This window comes from Centroberyx gerrardi, chromosome 13 (genome assembly GCF_048128805.1).
Source record: "Centroberyx gerrardi isolate f3 chromosome 13, fCenGer3.hap1.cur.20231027, whole genome shotgun sequence".
In the NCBI taxonomy this organism is placed as follows: Eukaryota; Metazoa; Chordata; class Actinopteri; order Beryciformes; family Berycidae; genus Centroberyx; species Centroberyx gerrardi.
The window spans coordinates 25,837,212-25,858,160 of record NC_136009.1 but is presented as its reverse complement, the minus strand read 5'-3'; the positions used below and the strand labels follow the sequence as shown (position 1 = coordinate 25,858,160).

The 20,949-nt window shown below is 43.1% G+C and overlaps 2 protein-coding genes across 7 annotated transcripts in view; one reads left to right on the top strand and one right to left on the bottom strand.

Moving 5' to 3' along the window:
- Nucleotides 1-20,949, bottom strand: part of crema (cAMP responsive element modulator a) — a 492,677-nt gene that overhangs the window by 251,250 nt on the left and 220,478 nt on the right. The gene's annotated exons all lie outside the window — the stretch shown is intronic.
- Nucleotides 1-20,949, top strand: part of pard3ab (par-3 family cell polarity regulator alpha, b) — a 272,576-nt gene that overhangs the window by 208,924 nt on the left and 42,703 nt on the right. For 5 of the 6 annotated variants that reach the window (XM_071906610.2, XM_071906609.2, XM_071906608.2 and 2 more), the window contains 2 exons: nucleotides 1,076-1,204; nucleotides 8,499-8,777. In XM_071906610.2, the coding sequence (XP_071762711.2) occupies nucleotides 1,076-1,204; nucleotides 8,499-8,777 (408 nt within the window). The remainder of the gene's footprint in view (nucleotides 1-1,075; nucleotides 1,205-8,498; nucleotides 8,778-20,949) is intronic. The other variant, XM_071906611.2, reaches the window with a different exon arrangement.

The window sequence follows — 20,949 nt, the reverse complement described above, 5'->3', positions numbered from 1 at the left end:
GGGCTCCGGAGCTTCGGTAGTAATCAACAGCGAATATTCGAAGCTTCGGCCCGGGGGGGGGGGGTCGTGTTAAGAGTCACGCACCTTCAAACTGCTTGGCTTTCCATACATGGGCAACAGTTCACCCAACGAAGTTCACAGATAGTCACAGTTCCTCTTCACAAAGTCCACAGGTCCGTCGCTCCTACACGCTCCAAAACGGGATCGCAAACTCAGCGGCAACCTCTTGGCAACCGGCCAGCTAGCGGTCTTGTAGCTCCTTCAGTTAGCAGCCAAGGAAAATGTAGCTTAGCACCGTTTATATCCACTGAGACACCGTCATAGTGCGGAGATAGCGGTCCACGGCAACCACGCCGAATCCGCTTGAACTCAAAACAACAGTCCGACCTCACTCAAGAGAGCGGCCGCAGCTTGAATCCGAGGTGATCGCGACACGGTTCGGGCGCCGTTTGTTGAGATGTGGATGATCTCCGGGGAGTCGTTAGAGAAGAAGAGATGAACACCAGACGAAAAACTTCATACTTCAGCTGTAGTTTTATTAAGGGCAGACGTTGTTGTGATATAGGTCAAGGTTTCAGCAGCCGAAAAGAGACTTATAACATAAAGTTAGAGACAACGGCTCAGACAAGCGACTTCCCCATACTAAAGTAAACTCTGAGTTTGACGTCACTATATAGACACCCAAGCAGCGATCATTACATACAAAATTACATTAAAAAAACGAATATCCGAATCCCAAAATTGAAAACCGAATACCTACCCAACGAACGAATAGTCGAATATTCGGGTCCAGCCCTAGAAATATCAGAGCTTTCACGCCTGTAAAATATATTCCACGAATTAAGAGAATCTTACTCTAACATGAACTTGTGATACAGGTTTAAACTAACAAAACAAAACAAAAACACTTTTTTTTTGCTGTTTCTTTGTTTGATGCCTTTTTTTGTAAAGCACGGTACAAGCTCTGCTCTTAGAGAAGGGCTTATTGATAATAATAATAACAATAAATCCCAAGGAATATAGACATGTATTTGTGAATAAATGGATTCCCGTCCTGCCCGTGTTCGTGCTGCAGGTTTGGGAAGCACCGTAAGGACGAGCGGCCGGGGGAGAAGATGGAGCGTAAAGGCTCCAGCAAGTGGAAGCCGGAGGAGACGCAGGCCTCGGAGGAGGAGACGCTGAAGATGAGGCTGGAGCAGGAGAGGTGAGGCTGTCCCGCTGTATCTTTAACACTGTCCCATTTTGGTTGTGATGCGCCCGGTTTGGTGTCGCGCTGAAGGCCCTTTTGTCTCCGGACCCACATGAGCCTTTGCCGGTCTAGGATCGAATATCAAAGAGGGGGAAAAAGTTGTCATAACCTTGCAGCTCCACTAAGATCCATGAATCAAAGTGAACATAATGAAATGAAATAATTAGTTCTTGGGGAATAGTCACAAAGCTTTAATGTTAAATACCAATTTGTCTTGTAATAGCCTTGATCTTGGTTACAACACTGCGAATCCCGACAAAACCCGTCTGTCTGTCTGCGCTCCTCTGCCCCTCTCAGCTTCCCCCCACTGTCTGTCTCAATAAAGTTAAAATGTGAAGGGGGAGTGGGCTGCTCACTCTACATTTCGAAAAAGAAAATACATTTTGGCTGTGGCTAGTAAGTCTGTCAGTTCTACCGCCTACTTTGACGTGTACATCCGGTTTCTGTTCACTCCTTTTTTTTTTTTCCTAATTTGAAAAAAAGAAGTTTACCCACCGTAAAATTACATTTTCCAGGGGAAATTCTGTATCCAGTAGCAGTTAATGTACCTGGGTTATGACTCCATCTAATTGGAGACCTCACTACTGCTACTTTACAGTATGGTGAGAGTTTAGCCAGAAAGCCCCAAGGGACGGTTACATGGAAACGGGTGTTTTTTTGGAGAACTGGACCAAACTTGAGGAAGTAAGCTTCTTCAACCGCAATGATGCAGCAGATAGAAGGAATTCCCTCTACTGAATTCGATAGAAACAAGGGCCAAAGCGATGGAAATGTTGTGCTCCATAAATAAATAATTATTTTGCTACATGTTCTTGGTAGAAAAACGGGGAAGAAACACTGAAAGAAACTCCCCATAGATGGTTAGGGAGCACATCAATTCTGACTCTTTTGCTGTTATCGGGTGAGCGCCCAAAACCAAACTGCCCCAAGACAGCAATTCTCTCTCTCTCTCTCTCTCTCTCTCTCTATCTCTCTCTCTCTCTCTCTAACTAAATGTCAGGCGGGCACTGTGCCAGTCATTTGGGGGCGGCGGTTTATAAATGCCAAGGCCATTACAGCCCCGCCAGCTAATTAATTCCCGTGCTCTTGGTGTAGGGGCAGGAGTCATTAATGCCATTACGCCCCGCAGTCACTCGTTAGGAAAATTCGGTTTGTAATTCTTTCCTTTCGCTTGCAGAGCAGTTAGTCCAATAATATGATAATAGCATAATCTTTATTTTTAATTGGCGCAAGGTTAGCGCAAATGCCACGTCAGAAGGTCTGCTTGTTTGGCTGGATTTTGGTTTAAAGTTCAGACTGTTGCTTTTAAAGGCAATTAATTTATGTTAATCCAGTGGGTGGTGTCTCTTATATTATTTAGTGTCCTTAAATGTCTCAGTCACTTGCACTAATTACCAATAATAGAATATAACTCGCCGTTGTCCTGATGATAAAGTTTAACCGCTGTGCGTGATTTCCAAAATATATGGGTGGGAGAGATAATGTGCACCTCATTCCTAAAAAAAACACTTTTTGCAGATACAGTGCCTTCAGAAAGTACTCAACCCCCGTGACTTCTTCCGCATTTGGTCTGGTTACAGCCTGAATTCAAAATGGATTAAATTAGGATTTTTTTTCGGCGTATCCTAGAAGACTTGAAGCTGTAATTGCTGCCAAGGGTGCTTCTGCAAAGTATTGACTCAGGGGGTTGAATACTTATTTAAATGAGCATATTTCTGTATTTCATTTTTTTTACCTTCTCATTATGGGTTATGTTGTGTGTAGATTGTTGACAAAAAAATCTCAATTTAATCCATTTTGAATTCCGCCTGCAGCAACACCGAATGTAGAAATGATCAAGGGGATTGAATACTTTCTGAAGGCACTGTATGTGGTTTTGAAGCATTCTGTAACTTTAAGAAAAATGCTGCACAAATATAATAACAAGAAGAAGAATCATAACATACAGCAAAATTAAAAGCGATAAATAGTAGAAATTTAAGCCAGTTCATACAAGTGTTTTTAAAGCAGTGATTTAAAAGATGATACTGGTTTTGGCAGTCTAAACTCCTCAGGCAGGTCGTCCCACAGTCCAGAGGTCCTGAAGGCAAAACCCCCTCGCTCAGGCTCACAGGTGATTAGAAGCTCTGAAAAATAGCCGGGGGCCAGACCATGAAATGCGTTAAAGGTAATCAGTAAAACCTTAAAATCAATCCTAAAAGCGAGTGAAGGGATGCTAAGATGGTCCTGGCCCAAAAGCCTCGCAGCTGCATTTTGCACTAACTGCAGACGGTAGAGTGATTTTTGGCTGACACCAAATATAGCTCTTATTAGAAGTAATAGTAGTAGTATGGACAGTATTCTTCTTCTCCTACAACTACTATTTTGTCTTCTTCTTCTCTGCAGCAGGGTGGTATAGTGATCAACCCACCAAGCATACGCCCTGCTGAAGAGCAAGACACAGAAGATTATATTATATTATTAGGTGCTCGGGAGGAACACCTCTATAAGAACCAGGCTGTGTGTGTGTGTGTGTGTGTGTGCGTTTGTTCGTACATGCGTTCATTTGTTTGTTTGTTGGTTGTTAGTTTGTGCGTGTGTTCGTTTTTTACCATGCACACTGCTTAGAGGAATTACGGTACGCACTGTTTAGGTGGCACAGAGCGCCAGGAGCCATGCATAAGAGAAATACAATGTGCGCTCATATACCAGACAGTACGGTAGAAGCCAGACAAGCATCAACTAACTGGAGGTTGGTGTGCTGTACATCCACATACCAGGAAGTAGCTTGGTGATTTTCTAACTGCTGTGGGAAAGTCAATGCATGAATTAAATATTTAGTTCAGCGGATTCTCATAGTTGCAACAATACTCACTCCAACAACAACCCCCAACACACACACACACACATACACACACACACACACACCACACAAAAAAGCGCAAGCACACTTGTTAGTGTTTACCCACCAGCTGCGATACACTGATATTGACTGTGGGATCCCATTGAGAAGGTGGAAGTTTGCGCCCGCTTCAATGCTAAACAACGATCCAGCCGGCTGACGCGTTCCGCCGAGCTGCTTTCCCAGGGTTCAACTGGGAGCTCCGGCTCCTCGGTGCATAGCGCCTACAGTATCGATCGGACGCTGCCGGAGGCTACGGTTAATCCAGCTTTGTTTGACTAGATGGATGGATTTCCTCATGGGTTGAAGTCTGAGGTCCCAACGGACTCCGCCGCTCTGCCAGACAAACAAATCTAGACCAGGACTCGTTCAGATGGCGCACTGAGGTTTGATGGGGATGATGGAGGGTCATTTGTAGAGCGGATAAAGATATTAAGAAGCCAAGCTCGTGGAAATAATAGCTCATTGCTGTTATTTCATCTTTTGCGCCTGATGTAGATAATGTGTGACATTCATTGTAAATGTTCACATCAATTTGGATAAAATATCTTTGGTTTGATGTTTTTCACTGCTGATTTATTTACTAAAACTCACGACTCGAATTACTTTTTCTGAAAAATACAGATTTAGACTATTAGATGGGGGTCATTAGGCAAAGATTATTGAGATAAAAATGATTTTCCACTATTAGAGAGATCTAATACCCTTTCATGTGTGAGAAAGGCAGAAAATATTGTTGCTTTGCTTTGATTTCTGTGTTGTTAGGTGTGGTTCCTCGTGTCTGATTTTAGTATTGGAGAAACTTTATTGTGTTATTTGCACTACAGAGGGAACATGTGATTTTGCCTCGCAGCACATGGCAACATCATCAAAGATGGCAAACACTACTTACGGCTAAATCAGATTTGTTCAGTCAGTGTTTTAAGAGACAGTCCCGTAACCGGAAGGTCACAAGTTCGATCTATGTAACGGGCAAAGTGTGTCAACAGCCATTTGTCCCGTTGAAGAATCCTTGAGCCAGACACTTAACCCCTACCTGCTCAGTGCTGGAGAGCATCAGCTAAATGCCCAAAATCTACTAATGTAAGATGTGTTCTTGTGTTTACTTCCCCAATATTCTCTTTTAACTTACAGGAAAAAGCCTCTCTACTTTAGTGACATTGCTTTTAGCCAAATTAGACATTCAGATGTGTGAAGTATCAGTTCCTGGGCTTCTTCTTCATCTTGTCCTACTGGGTCTTCCCTGTTGTTTACTTCTTATGAATTCTTAAAATTGCGCAGTATTCCCCTTTAAGCACACAGCAACAGCCTCAAAACTGGCTAAAGCTACTTGTCGCCAAATCAGCCTTTTATAGAAAATGTCCAGATGTCCAAAATGTCCAAATGTCCAAAGTTATCAATCCAAAGGCCCTTTATGCCGCCGTCTTATCCCGCCGAACCTTCTCCTTTCATGTACTTCCTGCCTTTCACGCGGGTCTATCAGTTGTGTCAGCATTACTGCTAAGGGGAAGGATTATTACACAGTGGACACAATGGCACATAATGGACCATTGTTCTGGCTTGACGTGGTAGAAAGGTCACTCATCAGCTGCATTTCTTCTGCCGTAATGTCCCATCCTGCGTTTTCTATACCCCCTTTTTTCTCCTGCCGCTCCCTCTCTTTCCTCTATGTCGCCCCTCTTTTTGTTCAGCCTCTCACTCTTCGTCTTCTACCCCTTCTTCTGTCTTTTCTAGAGGTATTTCCATCTCTCATCAAGGTTAATTGTTAAGACTAAAGAGCGTTTCCTTACCTAAATATGTCGGGTCTAAGGGGACAAAGTTAGGCCAAGTGTGTTCTTCCTTCCTGCCACATTTCAAGTCGACTTGAATTTATTTGTAAAGCACTTTGAACAAAACTGGTTCTTCTTAAAGTGCTTGTTGTGATGGAGATTTAGATGCGTAGGATCTATCTGTTGGTTTTTAGAGGCAGGGTGCCGTGCTTTCCCTGCGTTCCTCGGTTAAGTTCTTAAGAGTCCAGATCGTGTCCTTTCTCACATTCCAAAACCGGTTTGTCAATGTACAAAGCGGCATCCTTCCTCGCTTAGAAAATGGCCTTGTCGACCCCTCCGGCGGCTTGTTATGGAAAGGGGCTGCGCCGAGAAAGCCGGGCGCTAGATTGGTATGTCTGGCCTTATCTTATCAGCCACGGCGCTTGTGTATACAATCAGTAGCTGCTCCCAGTTCTGCCGCCGCTTTCTCCGATGGAAAACACTGTTTTCCTCCGGGTTTAAAGATAGATCCCTCAAGGGCCCCGCTTCCTTCTGCGCCGTTAGATAATCGCTGAGTCCACAAATAGTGCAGACACAGTGTGTGAGTCCGCCGGCGGCCGTCTGACACGGTGTAAGATGTTTGAGGAGGTAGAAATTTTGGTCAAAAGATACTCAGCGGCGTCCACATTCGGTACGGAGCTGTTAATGCTATCAACTGTCGCCGTCTCATCGGGGCAATCCGCCAACCTCCTTTCTGAAAGTATTTCCACGCTTAATGTTTTTTACCCACAGTTTCCACCCTCTTTCTGTGACTTATTATTTCATTACGCGCAGCACGCAAGTTTTCTGGAGGCAACGTTTTAGATTTGAGCCCGCTGAGCGCTCAGTGAAGTCGCACCTATCCCCCCCCCCCCCCCCCGCCTCGTCACCACCGCGCCTGTCCCGCTCTCTGTTCCACCGCCGTTAAAAAGGGGCCTGGAGAAAAGGGAGCGGTATGATAATTGGTAGTTGTAAAGCTCTGATAATTGGCAGGGCTGTAATTACGGGGCTGCGCGATAGGTAGTCCCCCTGCTATAGGAGTGGTGTTGCCAGTTACTCGCCAGGTAATGGCCTAAAGAGAGAGTGTGTGTGTTTGTGTGTGTGAGTGGTTCTGTGTATGTGTGTGTGAGTTTGAGACAGATAAAAGTCAGACGTGTGTGTGTGTGTGTGTGTTTGAGAGAGAGAAAGAGAAATGGAGGGTAGCTATATATTAGCAGCACTCTGTGAATACAAAGTGCTTCCCCTGTGCGAGGTGTTGAGGGGGCGAAGGCCTATTATGCATTGTTTATGGTATTTTTCAGTGGGAAAAAAAAGCATAAATAATAGACTCCACATCCTCTCTCTCTCTTTTGTAATGGAAAGTTAAAAAGGCACAATAAACAATCACTTGCAGATGTTGCAGTGGCACGTCTGGTGTTTTGTTAATGTGACTCTTGAGATTAAAAGCGGCTCTCGGCTCCACAGTATATACAAGGCTTTAGTCACATAAAGGTTTTACCTGACAAAGGGGGAAACTCTAAGGTAGATGCCTCAATTTCCCTCACAGAAGTTTGAACCATAACTCATAAGGAATGACAATGACATTTTTTGCACAGCCCGCTTGTTTTGTTGTTGTCACATAAGCATTCATGTGTTCACAGAATGAATAGAATGGTTCTGGCAGTTCTTTAAAAGCAATATTCTGTTTAAAATGATCACAAATAATATGCATATAAAAAGTAACTGCTGGAAGATGTCCAGTGGCCAAAGGGATTCAGAGTCACTTACTATCCCTGTAAGCACAATGAGGAAATGGACAAACTCAAGCACACAGGTACATACATACATGTAATTTAAAAAATCTTCATTGGGACACAGGAATATTTGTCACATCTATTATCTGGGTGCTGTGATTTTGATCCTTGCACTCACTATCGGTGGCTTATTATGTAACAGATTGGCGTTTTAGTGATAGAAATTGAGGCAGTCAGAGTTAAACCTCAGTGGGCGGAGCCAACAAACAAGTTAGCCAACTGGAAAAATTAATAGCAAAGAAGGATATAAATAAAACATGCGTATAAATGTCAGTGATTTTTTCCCATTCCTTCATGACCATAGCATTCATGATCTTGGAAGGTCAGCTAGCCTAACTAGATATCTAAGATAACTTAGTATGGCTAGATTTTTACAGTGAGCTGGACCAGAGCGCTAGGCTTCATAATATTAGCTTCCTCCTCTCTTACTTCTTGCCTTTTTCACTGGGCCTCAGTCTGACGTTACTTACTTACATCATTCTGTTTCAGAGAAATGTTTGTATAACGAAAACACCAGTTCTATAATATTGACAATGTAGGAATTCATCATTATTCCACTGTTGCACTCATGGTCAGTCAATATGGAAAAGAGTGTCAGCTAAATGCAATTTGCAAATACCATTTGCTGAACAACAGTGCTTTATAGTACCAAAATGTCATACATCTTACCAGAGGTGGCCTCAGAGTTAGAACCATGCTCCACTCATAAAGCTACACAGGACCACACTCTTTGTCCGAAAACCTGGATTTCGGGTTTCAACATGTTGCATCAACATCACCACCTCCAGGATCCAGGCCAAGACCAGGGAGCTGAGGGAGCGGCAGGCCAGGGAGAGGGACTACGCCGAGATCCTGGACGTGAGCCGCCCGCTGCCGGGGGCGGAGGACGAGCACCCGTACGCCGGCATCGCCCCGCTGGACAGCTCCGTGGACAGCGGGCACAGCCGGCCCCACAGCCCCCGCGACGATTACCCCCACATCCATCCGCACCACCAGCACCAGCACTCCGACTCCCTCTACACCCAAGTCAGCAAGGCCCGCAATGGACGCCCTCCCTCTGCAGACAGGTAAGGGTGTGGGGCCTTTGAACTGTTCCATTTTAAAACACTATCTACACTACCAGTCCAAAGTCTGGACACACCTGATTTGAATGTACTACGTTTTTCATTCTCTTAAAGCCATTTTGATCTAAAGGCTTCTGCTTAAATGCTTGAAATTTGTTTCTTAGACAAATATAAATAGTGAAGTTGATCCTTTGTATGAATTTCTTTCCAAAGCCTTTGCCTTTCCATCAAGGCAAAGGGCGGCAACTTTAAAGAATCTAAAATATAAGATAGTTTTGATGTAACACTTTTCTGGTCACTGCATAATTCCATTTGAGTTATTTCATAGTTTTGATGTCTTTACTATTATTTTAAAATGTGGAAAATAGTAAAAATAAAGAAAAATGCATGTGTCCAAACTTTTGACTGGTAGTGTACATCTTGGGGGTGAAAACATTTTTTTTTTTTTTTTTGGAATTGCATTATTCAACATCTGTGAATGTGTTGTTTTGCCAACCAAGGACTTAATTTACCTACTACGTATATAATTTTTTTCCTCGCTTCTTTCATATCTTGATTGTCTCATATTGGTGGATTTTTGCTGAATACCCAAAGCGGCCTTCTTGACACCAGCGTTACCGAATCCCTCAGCATTCACGATCCGTCACAGATGCTATTTCCACCCCAAGCCAGGTGACGCGCCGCCGTTCACGGTTCGGCGAGCGTTTTACTGCCAGTTCAAAAGCAAGACCCAGTCACGGTATTTCACTGAAAGGTCTTTCTGGTCTCAGACTGTGCCTCTGGATTCCCAGCTCTCATAACTCTTGAAGCGGCGTTATTGCGGTGAGACTGCAGCGGCGTTGTAGCCGGCTATCACACCTGGAGGAGAAAATAATCACAGCAACAGAAGGCAGACGGTAAATGTCATAGCTCGCTGGCTGCTGGACACAATACGCCGTTCGAAAGGGGGGACATGGGATTGCTCCGGGGAGGGGGGGGGGGGGGGGGGGGGGAGTGAATAGAAACCTTTGTATATCCTCCGTCTTTCTCTCTGTCTCTCTCTCTCTTTCTCTTGTTCCATTCACCCCCTTTTTTTTCCCTTTTTCCCTGCCTTTCTATAAAGCATTCAGCTCAGCCTCCCACATCTTGTGAGTTTCTTTGTCCGTGATTGGCAGCTGTCAGTCATCCCAAAATAATTCCCAGGGCTTGGCGTGGAGATCGTGTTCCTTCTGAGCCGCCGCTTTGTATTCCCGCACGGTAGCAGCGTGCGGTGTTATGAAACCATAACCCAAAACCGAAGTCCACCGCGGTGACAGCCCGTCAAATAAAAAGGCCCGGAACGTTCTGAGCGCCTGCGTCTCGTCTCCGGCGGCGGCGGCGGCGGCTCCCAGCGCCACGTCGCCCCGCAATCCTTCTCCCGATCGATGGATGAAGAGATTCGTATAGCCGGGATAGCCCGCGGCGCGGCGGGGAACGCAGGCGGGGGCACGGCGCGCACGAACACCACGCCGAGGCTGAACGAATGGGCTCGTCGTAGCGGTGCCGTTCACGCGGCCCCAGATGGCCCCAGCAGCCTGTGTGTACCTCTTGAGCGCTGTAGCTCGTATTGATTCATAATTCATTGTGCTGCTGTTGTCGCTGAGTGATTTTCGTTTTTTTCTTTTTATTCTCCTCCTCCAATGTGCTGCTGTGTGAGAGTGTGCAGATGTACGGGAGAAAAAGGACTAGCTGATACGGCAGAGTCCGTTATTTAATTTGGTCAGGGACTTCATTTTTGTTTATGATGCCTTTGAGTCTCTGCTCATTTTGTTTTTCCAAGTCTGAGGCCTAAATACGGTTCCACCCTCCCCTCTCCCCCCTCCCCCCTCCCACCTCCCACCTCCTCAGTATGCTACTCAGAGATTATTTTGTCTGTATACCTCTTAGGGGTGAATGAGTTTTGTGAGAAAGCTGCCCCCCTAAAGCCCACAACAACAACAACAACAACAACAACAACAAGCAAACGGATAACCATGACCTTACAACTTTATTAGTTTGGTGAGAAATCGCTGCGCTCCAGGCTCGGGCCTAGCTGTTCCGGTGGGTTTCAGAGAAATACCCTGTGTTGTATTTCGTTCTGTTGCGTCACAGAGAGATGAAGCTGAAACAATATCTGTCTTGTCACTGAATGAATTTGGGCTCCGTTACAAAATACTCTCTCACAAAATCGGCTATTAAAGGTCTAATCTTTGCACGGGGGTTGTGGGTTGCTGGAGCGCATGATCTGCTAAAGCACATTTCTGCTTCAAGGAGGCATGCAGGTTATATTGTTACAGACATAGCTGACAGACTATAGTACAACTGTTTATATATCTAGTCCTCATACTTTACATTGCTCGCCCCAAACTGAAAACACTTGCTCTTTTCAGGAGGCTTTGATAGTAACAGTGTAAGCGCCAGAGACACAAACTCCTTACAGATATTGTGTTTCGCTCCCAGATCCCCAGCTGTAAGAAAAACATACCTGCTGAGAGAACCAGGAAGTGCGTTTCCTGCTTCCTGTCTGCCCCCCCCCCCCCCCCCCCCCCCCTGCAGACCAGGAAGTGAATGAGACCCCGCCATGCCAGGCGTAGCGGGGAGGGAGGGAGGGAGGGTCGCCCGACAGCGGGAGTGTTTGTTATTGGGGGATTCGAATGGCAGCGTGGGCCGATATCAGAGCTTAAGCATTGGGGAGATTAGATCAAAGCAATAATATATCCATAGAAACTGAGAGTGAAGGAAAATGTTAGTTCTTTCCTAGACCAGTACTGCTTCTTTCCAGAGTAGTATGCACTCCATGATAGTTAAAATGTAAACAGTCTCAGATTTCATTTTGGTCCATCTTGATTTTAGGATGTTGCTGTATGACTTTTTCTTTGTTCAGAGTATTTGGGAGATGTTAACAGCTTTTTGGTCTGTGGGAGCGAAGCCGATTGATTTCCCAGCGTCTTTAATACATTGTACGGACAGTTTCCTGCCCTAAATCGAGCGTGATGTGACTCTGGATACATCAAAATGGTATGTTAGTGTTTCTATGGCCCTTTTGTTGGTGCTGCCATGTCGTGATTATCACAAGATTATGACTCAGAATCAAACTGAAGGGGTCGCACTGTGATGGCAGAGAGGTTTATAAGCCTCGTGGATTACATGCATTTAGCTTGTCCAACACGTGGCACTCTGCATCAGAGATGAAAGATACTGACAAAAAATCGAATTGCGATTATTTGACAGAATACTGCAAGCTTGATTCAAACTTTTTCTTGTCAGATTTTTTTAGAACTTTAAAATTGTTTAAAGAAATATGATTTTGTTTATAAAAATAAATAAATAGATGTCAGTGTGCAGGATTTACTGAGTTTGAGTCTGATGAAAGGTTTTGCTTCATGGACCAAAGATTACCTGCAGCTCTAAAACACCTTGTTCAGAAATCCAGTTTGGACGCCCCGCTCTCTTAAGCAATTAATTGTAGCCTCTGCGATTTGGAAATTGCATAAACGCACATTGTGATTTCCAGTTTTTTCAATTAATTGTTCTGCTCTGCTCTACATCACGTGAGTCTTTAGAGAGACTGCGCTGTAACCAGAAGGTCCCAGGTTGGATCCCCAAGGAAGAGTGCTTAGGCAAGAAACTGAAGAGACTGACCTCTGACCTCTGACCCTGCTGACTTCCCCCTCAGGGAACAATACAGTATCACACTACTTTTGCTACCACTACTACTACTGTTACCACTATTACTACTACTACTACTACCAATATCACAACAAATACTACTAGTAGGCTATTACTGCTATTTCTGCTACTACTAAAAAACACAATCCATCTTAACAAACCATTTAGTCTTGTGTTGAGCCTTAAATAGTTATTTTTCTTAGAAGAAGTGTAAAATTCTGCCAACAGGATGAGACCATTCCATTTGTTTCCAATGCAAATGAACTTGTTTCAACAATTTTCTTGAATCAAGTGACATTTTCTTGAAACTAGTGGAGTGATCTTCCTTGTTCTTGTTCTGTTGTTTCCACATATTATCACTTGTTTCTAGTAAATTCCTGAAACAAGTGAAACTTCATTGCAAACAAGTATAATTACCTCACCCCACTGGCAGATTTCTTCATTTGTTGTGAGAAAAATAATATTTTAAGACTCCACATGAGGTCAGATGGCTTGCTAAGATTTGTCTGCAGTGTGCTACCACGACTGCTGCTGCTACTACTGATAATATTAATCATTATCATCATCTTCCTGATGGGTGTCAGAGCACATACTGTACATGTGCCATGTGGTAGATGCCTTACAGTAATATGAGTAGGTACAGTGTCAGCAGTGATTATTCAACCCCCTCACCCTGGCAGTGTCAGTGCCTCGCTCTGCCCAGCGGACACCACCAAACTTTCCTCTAGGTCCAGATGAGAATAGCAGAATCACACACAGTCCCTCTCGTCTCTCACTTCCTCCTACCGCCATAAAACCTACAATCGCCTTTCTTAGCACTGCTGCGCTTGGCAGTTGAAGGGGGAAACAAAAAAAAAAAAAGTGCAGCTGCATAAATATCCAGTGGATTCCATTTTCTAATTGCCTTTTCTTTTTTTTTTTCCTTCAAAACTACTGTTGTCAGAAATTTCAATTTAACTTAAAAAAAAAAAAAAAAAAAAAAATGAAAGAGGCTGGCAGGAGCTTCAGAAAGCCTTCGGGAACAGTCCGCCATTTCCTCAGCCTTAAGGAGCATGACCATGAGGGCTGCCGGCTCAATCAGTCTGCTGCAGCGAGGCTGGAAAAACACCGAGCTTTCCTCTCAGGTCTGCACTGTAACATTTCCTGCGTGGATTAGACGCCGTGTTCCTCTGACTCCTCGCATTTACCTTCACAGCCACACATCCAGCGAGACAGAGGCTGAATTAAGAGTTGTGTGTGTGTGTATGTGTTGACTTTGTGAGCGCATTTATTTTGCCATTTTTGTTTTGGTGTTCTGCGGTGTATTGCGTAGGCGGTACGGTGTGCTATGAGGTTGGGAATGTTCTCTCGCAAAGTTCGTCTGTTTTGGCCCGCCGCCAGATTGCGTAACCTCGCTCCCGGGACACTGCCGGTCTTTTCTCGCTCCCCTCTCAATCTGCCAAGCATAATATTGTCCGAAGCTTAAGTCTTTTTTATCTCCGCTGTGTTTTCCCGCAATTACAGCGAAAAATATTTCACATTGGGGGCCCTGAAGTGTACATTTGACATCTGGTAACATTTGTCGCCATGTTATTTTTCCTAAATACCCTCCCAAACTGTAAATTATAAAGTCACAGAAGACTATATCCAGTGAGTGATTGGTTCTGCCCGCTCCGGCAAAACTCACCCGTCCGTGTCCCTCTGGCACGGTTCGCCACAAATTAATAAGCTGAATTCACTGAAAACATATTGTAAAAGCAGTCAGCGTGTTATTGAATAGCTTTACCTTTATTAGCCCTCAACAAACGCCACATCATATTCCATCCCTGTTGTGTGTGTGTATGTGTGTGTGGAGAGCCAAGCGCATTAGCCACCATTGTTTTATTCCCCTCCCGGCTACAAGGCCGGAGTGAACGCTGGGAAGGCTCGGAGGGATTTGGTGTGATTTGATTCTCCCCGTTTCCCGAGGAGGCGGCGCTCTTATTGAATCGGCTCCATTACATTTCATCTCCGCCGGGGGAATAAGGGCCTCGGAGGGAGCGAGCGCGGTCATGTTGTATCACAAACACACAGGAACAGCCACAGAGACACACAGACAGACAGCCGTCGCCTTGCAGGTTTTCAGACGCTGATAAGGTGGAGTGTGTGTGTGTGTGTGTGTGTGTGTGTGTGTTTGTGTACATGCATGCACATTTGACTGTGTGTATACTGCGCACTACCAGTCAAGTTTGGACACACATTTTTCTTTATATTTACTATAAGACATCAAAACTATGAAATAACACAAATTGAATTATGCAGTGACCAAAAAAAGTGTTAAAACGAATCAAAACTATCTTATATTTTAGATTCTTTAAAGTAGCCGCCCTTTGCCTTGATGGAAAGGCAAAGGCTTTGGAAAGAAACTCATACAAAGGATCAACTTCACTGTTTATATTTGTTTAAGAAACAAATTTCAAGCATTTAAGCAGAAGCCTTTAGATCAAAATAGCTTTAAGAGAATGAAAAACATAGTACATTCAGTCAGGTGTGTCCAAACTTTTGACTGGTAGTGTACTGGATGTTACACATTGTTTAATGGCGTGTGTTTATGTGCACATGTATGCATGCGGGGGGTGTAAACAAGGCAGACAGAGAGAAGTTAAAGGTGTGTGTGTGTGTGTGTGTGTGTGTCAGAGACAGAGAGAGGAAGAGAAAGGGGGTGGTTATATATTAGCAGCACACTGAATACAAAGCGCTTCCCTTGTGTGAGGTGTTGTGGGGGCGAGGGTCTATGATGCATTGTTGATGGTGTTTTTTGGTGGTGGTGGTGGGAACATAAATAGCGTGTGTATTGGATGCTGCTCGGTCCAGCAGATGAATAGTGAGAAAGGCTTGATTTTGAACGAGGTCCCAGGCAGCTTGGATTTGCAGCGTTGCTCTACCGAAAGGCCAATTAATTCACTCACACACACACACACACACACAAACACAAACACACACCCCTTTCATTCAGTGTTGAGTAAACACACACAGCTAATCCTACATTGTTACATCCATTCAAGGGCCTCTGAGACTCCTGACAGGAGCCCCAATAGGGCCCTACACACACACACACACACACACACACACACACACTCTGCAGACACAGACAGGCATAAACATGTGCATATAGTTATACTCATATTCTGTACTGCACACACAAGCACAGGAGAACGCAGAAACATGCTCCGTCTCCCACACATGCTTAACATACACACTTGTGCATGTAGGCACGTGCACAACACACACACACACATGCACACAATTCCAAGTACAGACAATACAAACACAAACAGAAAGAGATGGGAAAACCATACGAAGCAAATCTGAAGCAAAACTTTAGGGTTCCAGGACCTTGAACAGCTCCAAAGAAGTATAATAGTTCATTTATGTTCCTTAATCATAATTTCATTGATTTAACAAGATAATGGCAGTACTGCAGGTGCCACTATTTAACATTTTATGTCTGGGCCAACAGATATTCTCACGCATGTTATCCCCCATAATCCATTTATCAACATGCATCATCTGTGTTGTTAATTTCACCAGCGTTCCTGCGTCTCCTTAATCCCACACGTCTGACCTTGCCGTGTTTCTCAATCTGCTTATCTCTCATGTTTTCGTACATATCGCCCCATTTGATAATGTAACAGATTATTACATGATGTTTATTCTTATTTGTACAACGGTTTGTTTCAGCCAAGCGATCTGATTGGTCAGAGACGCCTTCCAGCCATGCTGGTAATTCCCATGCTTTAGCGGTTGCTATGCCTAATCTTCTTGTAACCAGGGAATTAGCTTGCAACCTTTCAATTTCTCTTGTTTTTCATTTTGTATTTATACTTACTTTGGGGAAAACTTTTCACTTAATATACATGCATTGGTAACCTGTATAAAAGCCATAATGCCCTTGAGGACCTTCTTTATTGTGATTTTGGTGCTTTCGATAGTAGCTGCACCTTGTTCCTCCATCATTGTTGTACCCATCATCATATTATTGCTATATTACAAAGATATGTAATTTTTATATTATTTTGCACTTGTTCTGTTACTCTCAATGTAGCTAGTTAAGCAATAATAATGTTTTTTTGCCTGCTACAAAATGGCCAAAGGTTAGATTCTCTGCAGCTAAGCTAACATTCCCCATAGACTAAAATTAAAAAAACATGAGGGGTGCAAACTGTAAAAATGAATCATGAAAACAAATCGGACATGAAAATGTTGACAGCAAGCAGAGTGAACAATCAAGTCGTTGTTGTAGGTGTGTGTTGAAGCTTTGTGTCTCACGAGAGCGAGCCTCAGCAGCTCGTCATCTGAAGGCTCCCTCACTGTGGAGCGGCAGGTGACTGCTGGTTGGTCAGGAGCCGCGCCGCGCGTGACAGGACACACTGATCCATGGGCGTCGTCGTGACTGTCAGTGTGTTTGATTCTGTTGATGAAACATTAAAGAGACCTTCAGTTATCACCTGAGGCTGGAGCAGAAACTTTGACACAGTCAGATACACAGATACACAGATACACACACACTTGTAGACTTTGTGTTCATCTGTTGGTGCATTTCATTGTTTTCGCAGCGTTTTTGATGCCGTTTGTTTTTGTTTGCCATCTTTCATGAATAGTCGCCGCTAAATGTGGCTTCTCTACAAACTCATAATCAGTGCCACTTTCTTACTTTCATAATGACAATAAGGACCAGTAGACCTAGGTAAAGACAAGAAGCAGGATTACCTTACAGCTTGTTCGTCATGGATAACACAATAAAGAGAAACAGACTTATTTCCATTGAGGTTCCTTGATATCAGTAGCAAAGATAACACAAGTGCATTTGTAGTCCATAAACAACAACAATCAATACCACAGTATCTACAAATTAAATGGATACAATAAAAAATACAATAAAAACAGTAAAACTAATACATCAAAGCCATATCACACCATCATAAAGGTGTTTTTTCAAGCAACCACTTCATGACTTTAATACTAACACTAGCTACTGTTCACTCTGTCTGAAATCATGACTTTTTAAGAAGTAATTTTGGCTGTTTTCTATTCGTAATATTGATAGCTGGGGGAAATCTCCAGGCTCTAGTCACATTATGGGGCAAAATACTCCATTTGTCCATCAGTTTCCCTAAAAGTGCTTGATAGTAGTGTTAGCATGTGAAACCTGTTATTTTTATTTGATTTTATTCAGCCTTTCTTTGACCAGGTAGTCCCATTGAGATTAAGAATCTCTTTTACACCTGAGACCTGGCCGAGAGAGCAACACCAAGACAAACATGAAAGTTGCACAGACAATGTACAATAACGAACAAAAGCAAAATACAAGCAAATTAAAATGAAAGGCAAGAGCAAAGTCAAGTTTGTTACATCCAGTAAGCTCTTGAAAGGAAGGAGTCCAGGTCTAAATCGATCTTAACATAGACAGCTCCTTATTGATTCTGCCTCAAAATCGTTAATAATCAGTTTAAACTCACCAAGACAGACCAGCTCTTTCGGTTTTATTTTTCTCTGAGCAGAATGAAAGGTAAACCAAGGAGCCGACCTGAAGCTAGTGCTGCCCGTTGCTTCGAAACAGGAATACCAACAATGCTGTAACTCTGTTTTTTAGTGAGCTGACAGGCCAACCAAGAAACCTTTTCACCTCAACATGACAAGTGACAAGTGCCAAGGAATAATAACAGACTAAATCTCAAAATGTCAAGATATCGAGTCTGTTCAGACAACACAGAGCAATCCTGTGTCATTTCCACACACACTTTACATCACAAGTTTCCTCAAGATGATTCGTATACATTTCCTTTTTTTTAATCTTTCAAATCCATTCAGTGGGAAATGTGTATGGATACCTTTAAATAAACCACAACCACCCACATGCTTTTGTTTTGAACTGTTTTTGGCTGCTGTTATTTTCTGACTGGCACACAGGCTATTCCCTCCTTACAGGTATGTGTGTGCAGTTCCATTATTTCTCACTGCTCCTGGCTGCAGTGACAGCTGGTTGAGCAGTAGTGACAGTTTTCTGGGTGCATGTGTCAGATTATGTGGCTGATGCATGGAAACCAGTAGTTAGCTTTAGCTTCTAATGTATTTGAGTTTGAGGCCTCAATCTGGATAAAAACCAGCTGTATTGGTTTTTATATTTTCAACTAAAATAAATAGAATTGGGTAATACTCCCAACTATGGTTCGATCCATATGGATTTTTGAAGGCTGTTGCTAATACCAATATTTTAAGTTTGTGGTGACGTTCAATGTCTTACAAGGATTCAGTGTTTCCCCCCCTTCATTTTAATCTTGGCAGGGTGGGAAAGCCTCTGAAACAGCTGTTAGACCATCGTGTAACACTAAAACTCTCCAGTAAAACCTAAAATAACGAAATTCTTTGTAGGTTAGCAGCTAATTAATGCAGGGTGTCCCAACTAGTCAGTGCCAGGGAAACTCAGGAATAGATAACTTCCTTTAAATAAAGAATTACTTTGCAAAACACACGGTTGAATGAGTAAATGCTTAAATGTGAGGAAGAAAAATTGAATTGCAGGTTTTATAGAGTAGATTTTTATGTAGCTGTGGTCAGGGTGGAAGCTCCATCATATTGGCAGTGGACCAAATGTCTGGTAGATATCTGATATTTCATAAAAGGCCAATATTCGGCAGCAGAAAAGAAAAAGCTCTGAAACAGATGAAGGTGGATTCTGTCACCACCGCTCAGCCTGCTGTTTAGCAAGTAAGAGAGCAAAATAATATAAAATGCCTGACACAATCCTTTAATCAGCATGTCATATACACATGATAATATATGAGTGCAGAGCGTGAGATAGGTTAAATTAAAGTTGGGATCTATCAGCCCCCCATCTGCTGCTATATGGCAGAATCAGCTGTAATCTATATGAGGAGAGGCAGGCCGGTCCTCTCCCACTCCCTAATCCCTGGCTCCAGGCCAAGAGCTACAGCGCAGAGATGTGTTCGGCCCCGGGGAAATCCTTCATGGATGTGGGAGAGGAACGGCTCGATGGGTTTTCGCGGATCGTTTGGGGCGTTCTCGGGTCGGATCGAGGGCAGGGGGCTGAAATATGGACTTGTGGAGCTGACGACTTTATTTCTGCAGCGATATATTACATCTGTGTTGGAGAAAGAAAGTCATCACTCTGAGTTCATTAATCAGTATCTCTGAAATACACACGGTTCAACCGAGGACTTAAGTTATCTAATATCCCTTAAAGAGTAGCACAGTTTGTTTTAATGGAATACTGTCCATCATTTTGTGTCACTTTTTCGAATATCTTTATTTTGCAGCAAACTCTTTTTATAAGGAGATGATGTCCCGAGTAAACTGGGTTATGAATAGGGCAGCACTGCTGATTGGAGGAAAAAAAAAAGTGAACTCACTGTTTTTACTCTTGCATTTTTTTCCAAATCCATAAGGGCCTGCCAGTTTCCATCATGGAGAAGGAGTTATTTTAGACAGCTTCCTAAGCAGGGTGTCCAGGCGCTGTGTGGAATCCAGGGCCTGTAAATCAACCTGTGTTATTATATACAATTAGCTGTCTGTTGCAATATTCAGCGCTTTGCAGGTCTGGCAAGTCTGGAAAATTAGTTTGATAATTTTCCAGGTCTGGGAAAGGTTGGGAATTGCACGGAAAGTCTGGAGAAGTGTGGAAAAAAATGTCTTTCAGTCCCAATGCACAAATGATTATAGATTTTCTGTCATTTGACATATTGTATTGTCATATTACCCGTCTTGTGTCAGCGTACATCATATTGAACAATGACCAAATTCTTGCAGTTTTAAAGAAATGTAGGTATGGAGCAAAAGAAAAATTAGTGGGAACCCCAAAGAAATCATAATATGAATTTTGATCAAAATCTTTGAGCCGTAATTGAGAAGAAATGTCAGATATTCAGTCATACAATCAGTCAGGCAGTGTATTTGTTCATCTGATGCTATACATGCGTGTTTTATGTGTTCATTAAGAACATCTATTCATTAAGTGTAAGTATGTAAGGTGACATGGTGTCATATTGCATTTTAAAACATTCAGGGTGTGAATATTTTGAATATATTCAACCTTTATTTAACCATACAAGTCAGATAAGAACAAACAGCCTGCATGTTTATTTATAACTTATTCCAGGTTCTTTTACTCTTTCTATCACAAAGCAATCAATCTGTTAAGCATGTCGTTGGTGTCTTCATATTAATGATGAGGATTAGTTCTCATATTGATACAACAAACACTGAATAAGGCTGGAGACCCAAAACATTTCTTGGTACAGAGAGATGACATCATCAGGCTGGGTTTCCTGAGATGGTTAAAAATAAAACTCAAAATCAAGAATCTTGAATTATAAAGTAAATTGGTGATATTGAATATTTGTACAGGAACAAGACTGCCCTATCTTGAGAGCTAATAACTGAAACTTCAGAACAGCAGCTGTCATGAAGTGAAATCTCTGGAGAATAATAACAACTTTGTGGAATTCCTCTTTAAGTGCATCAATGCTGTTTT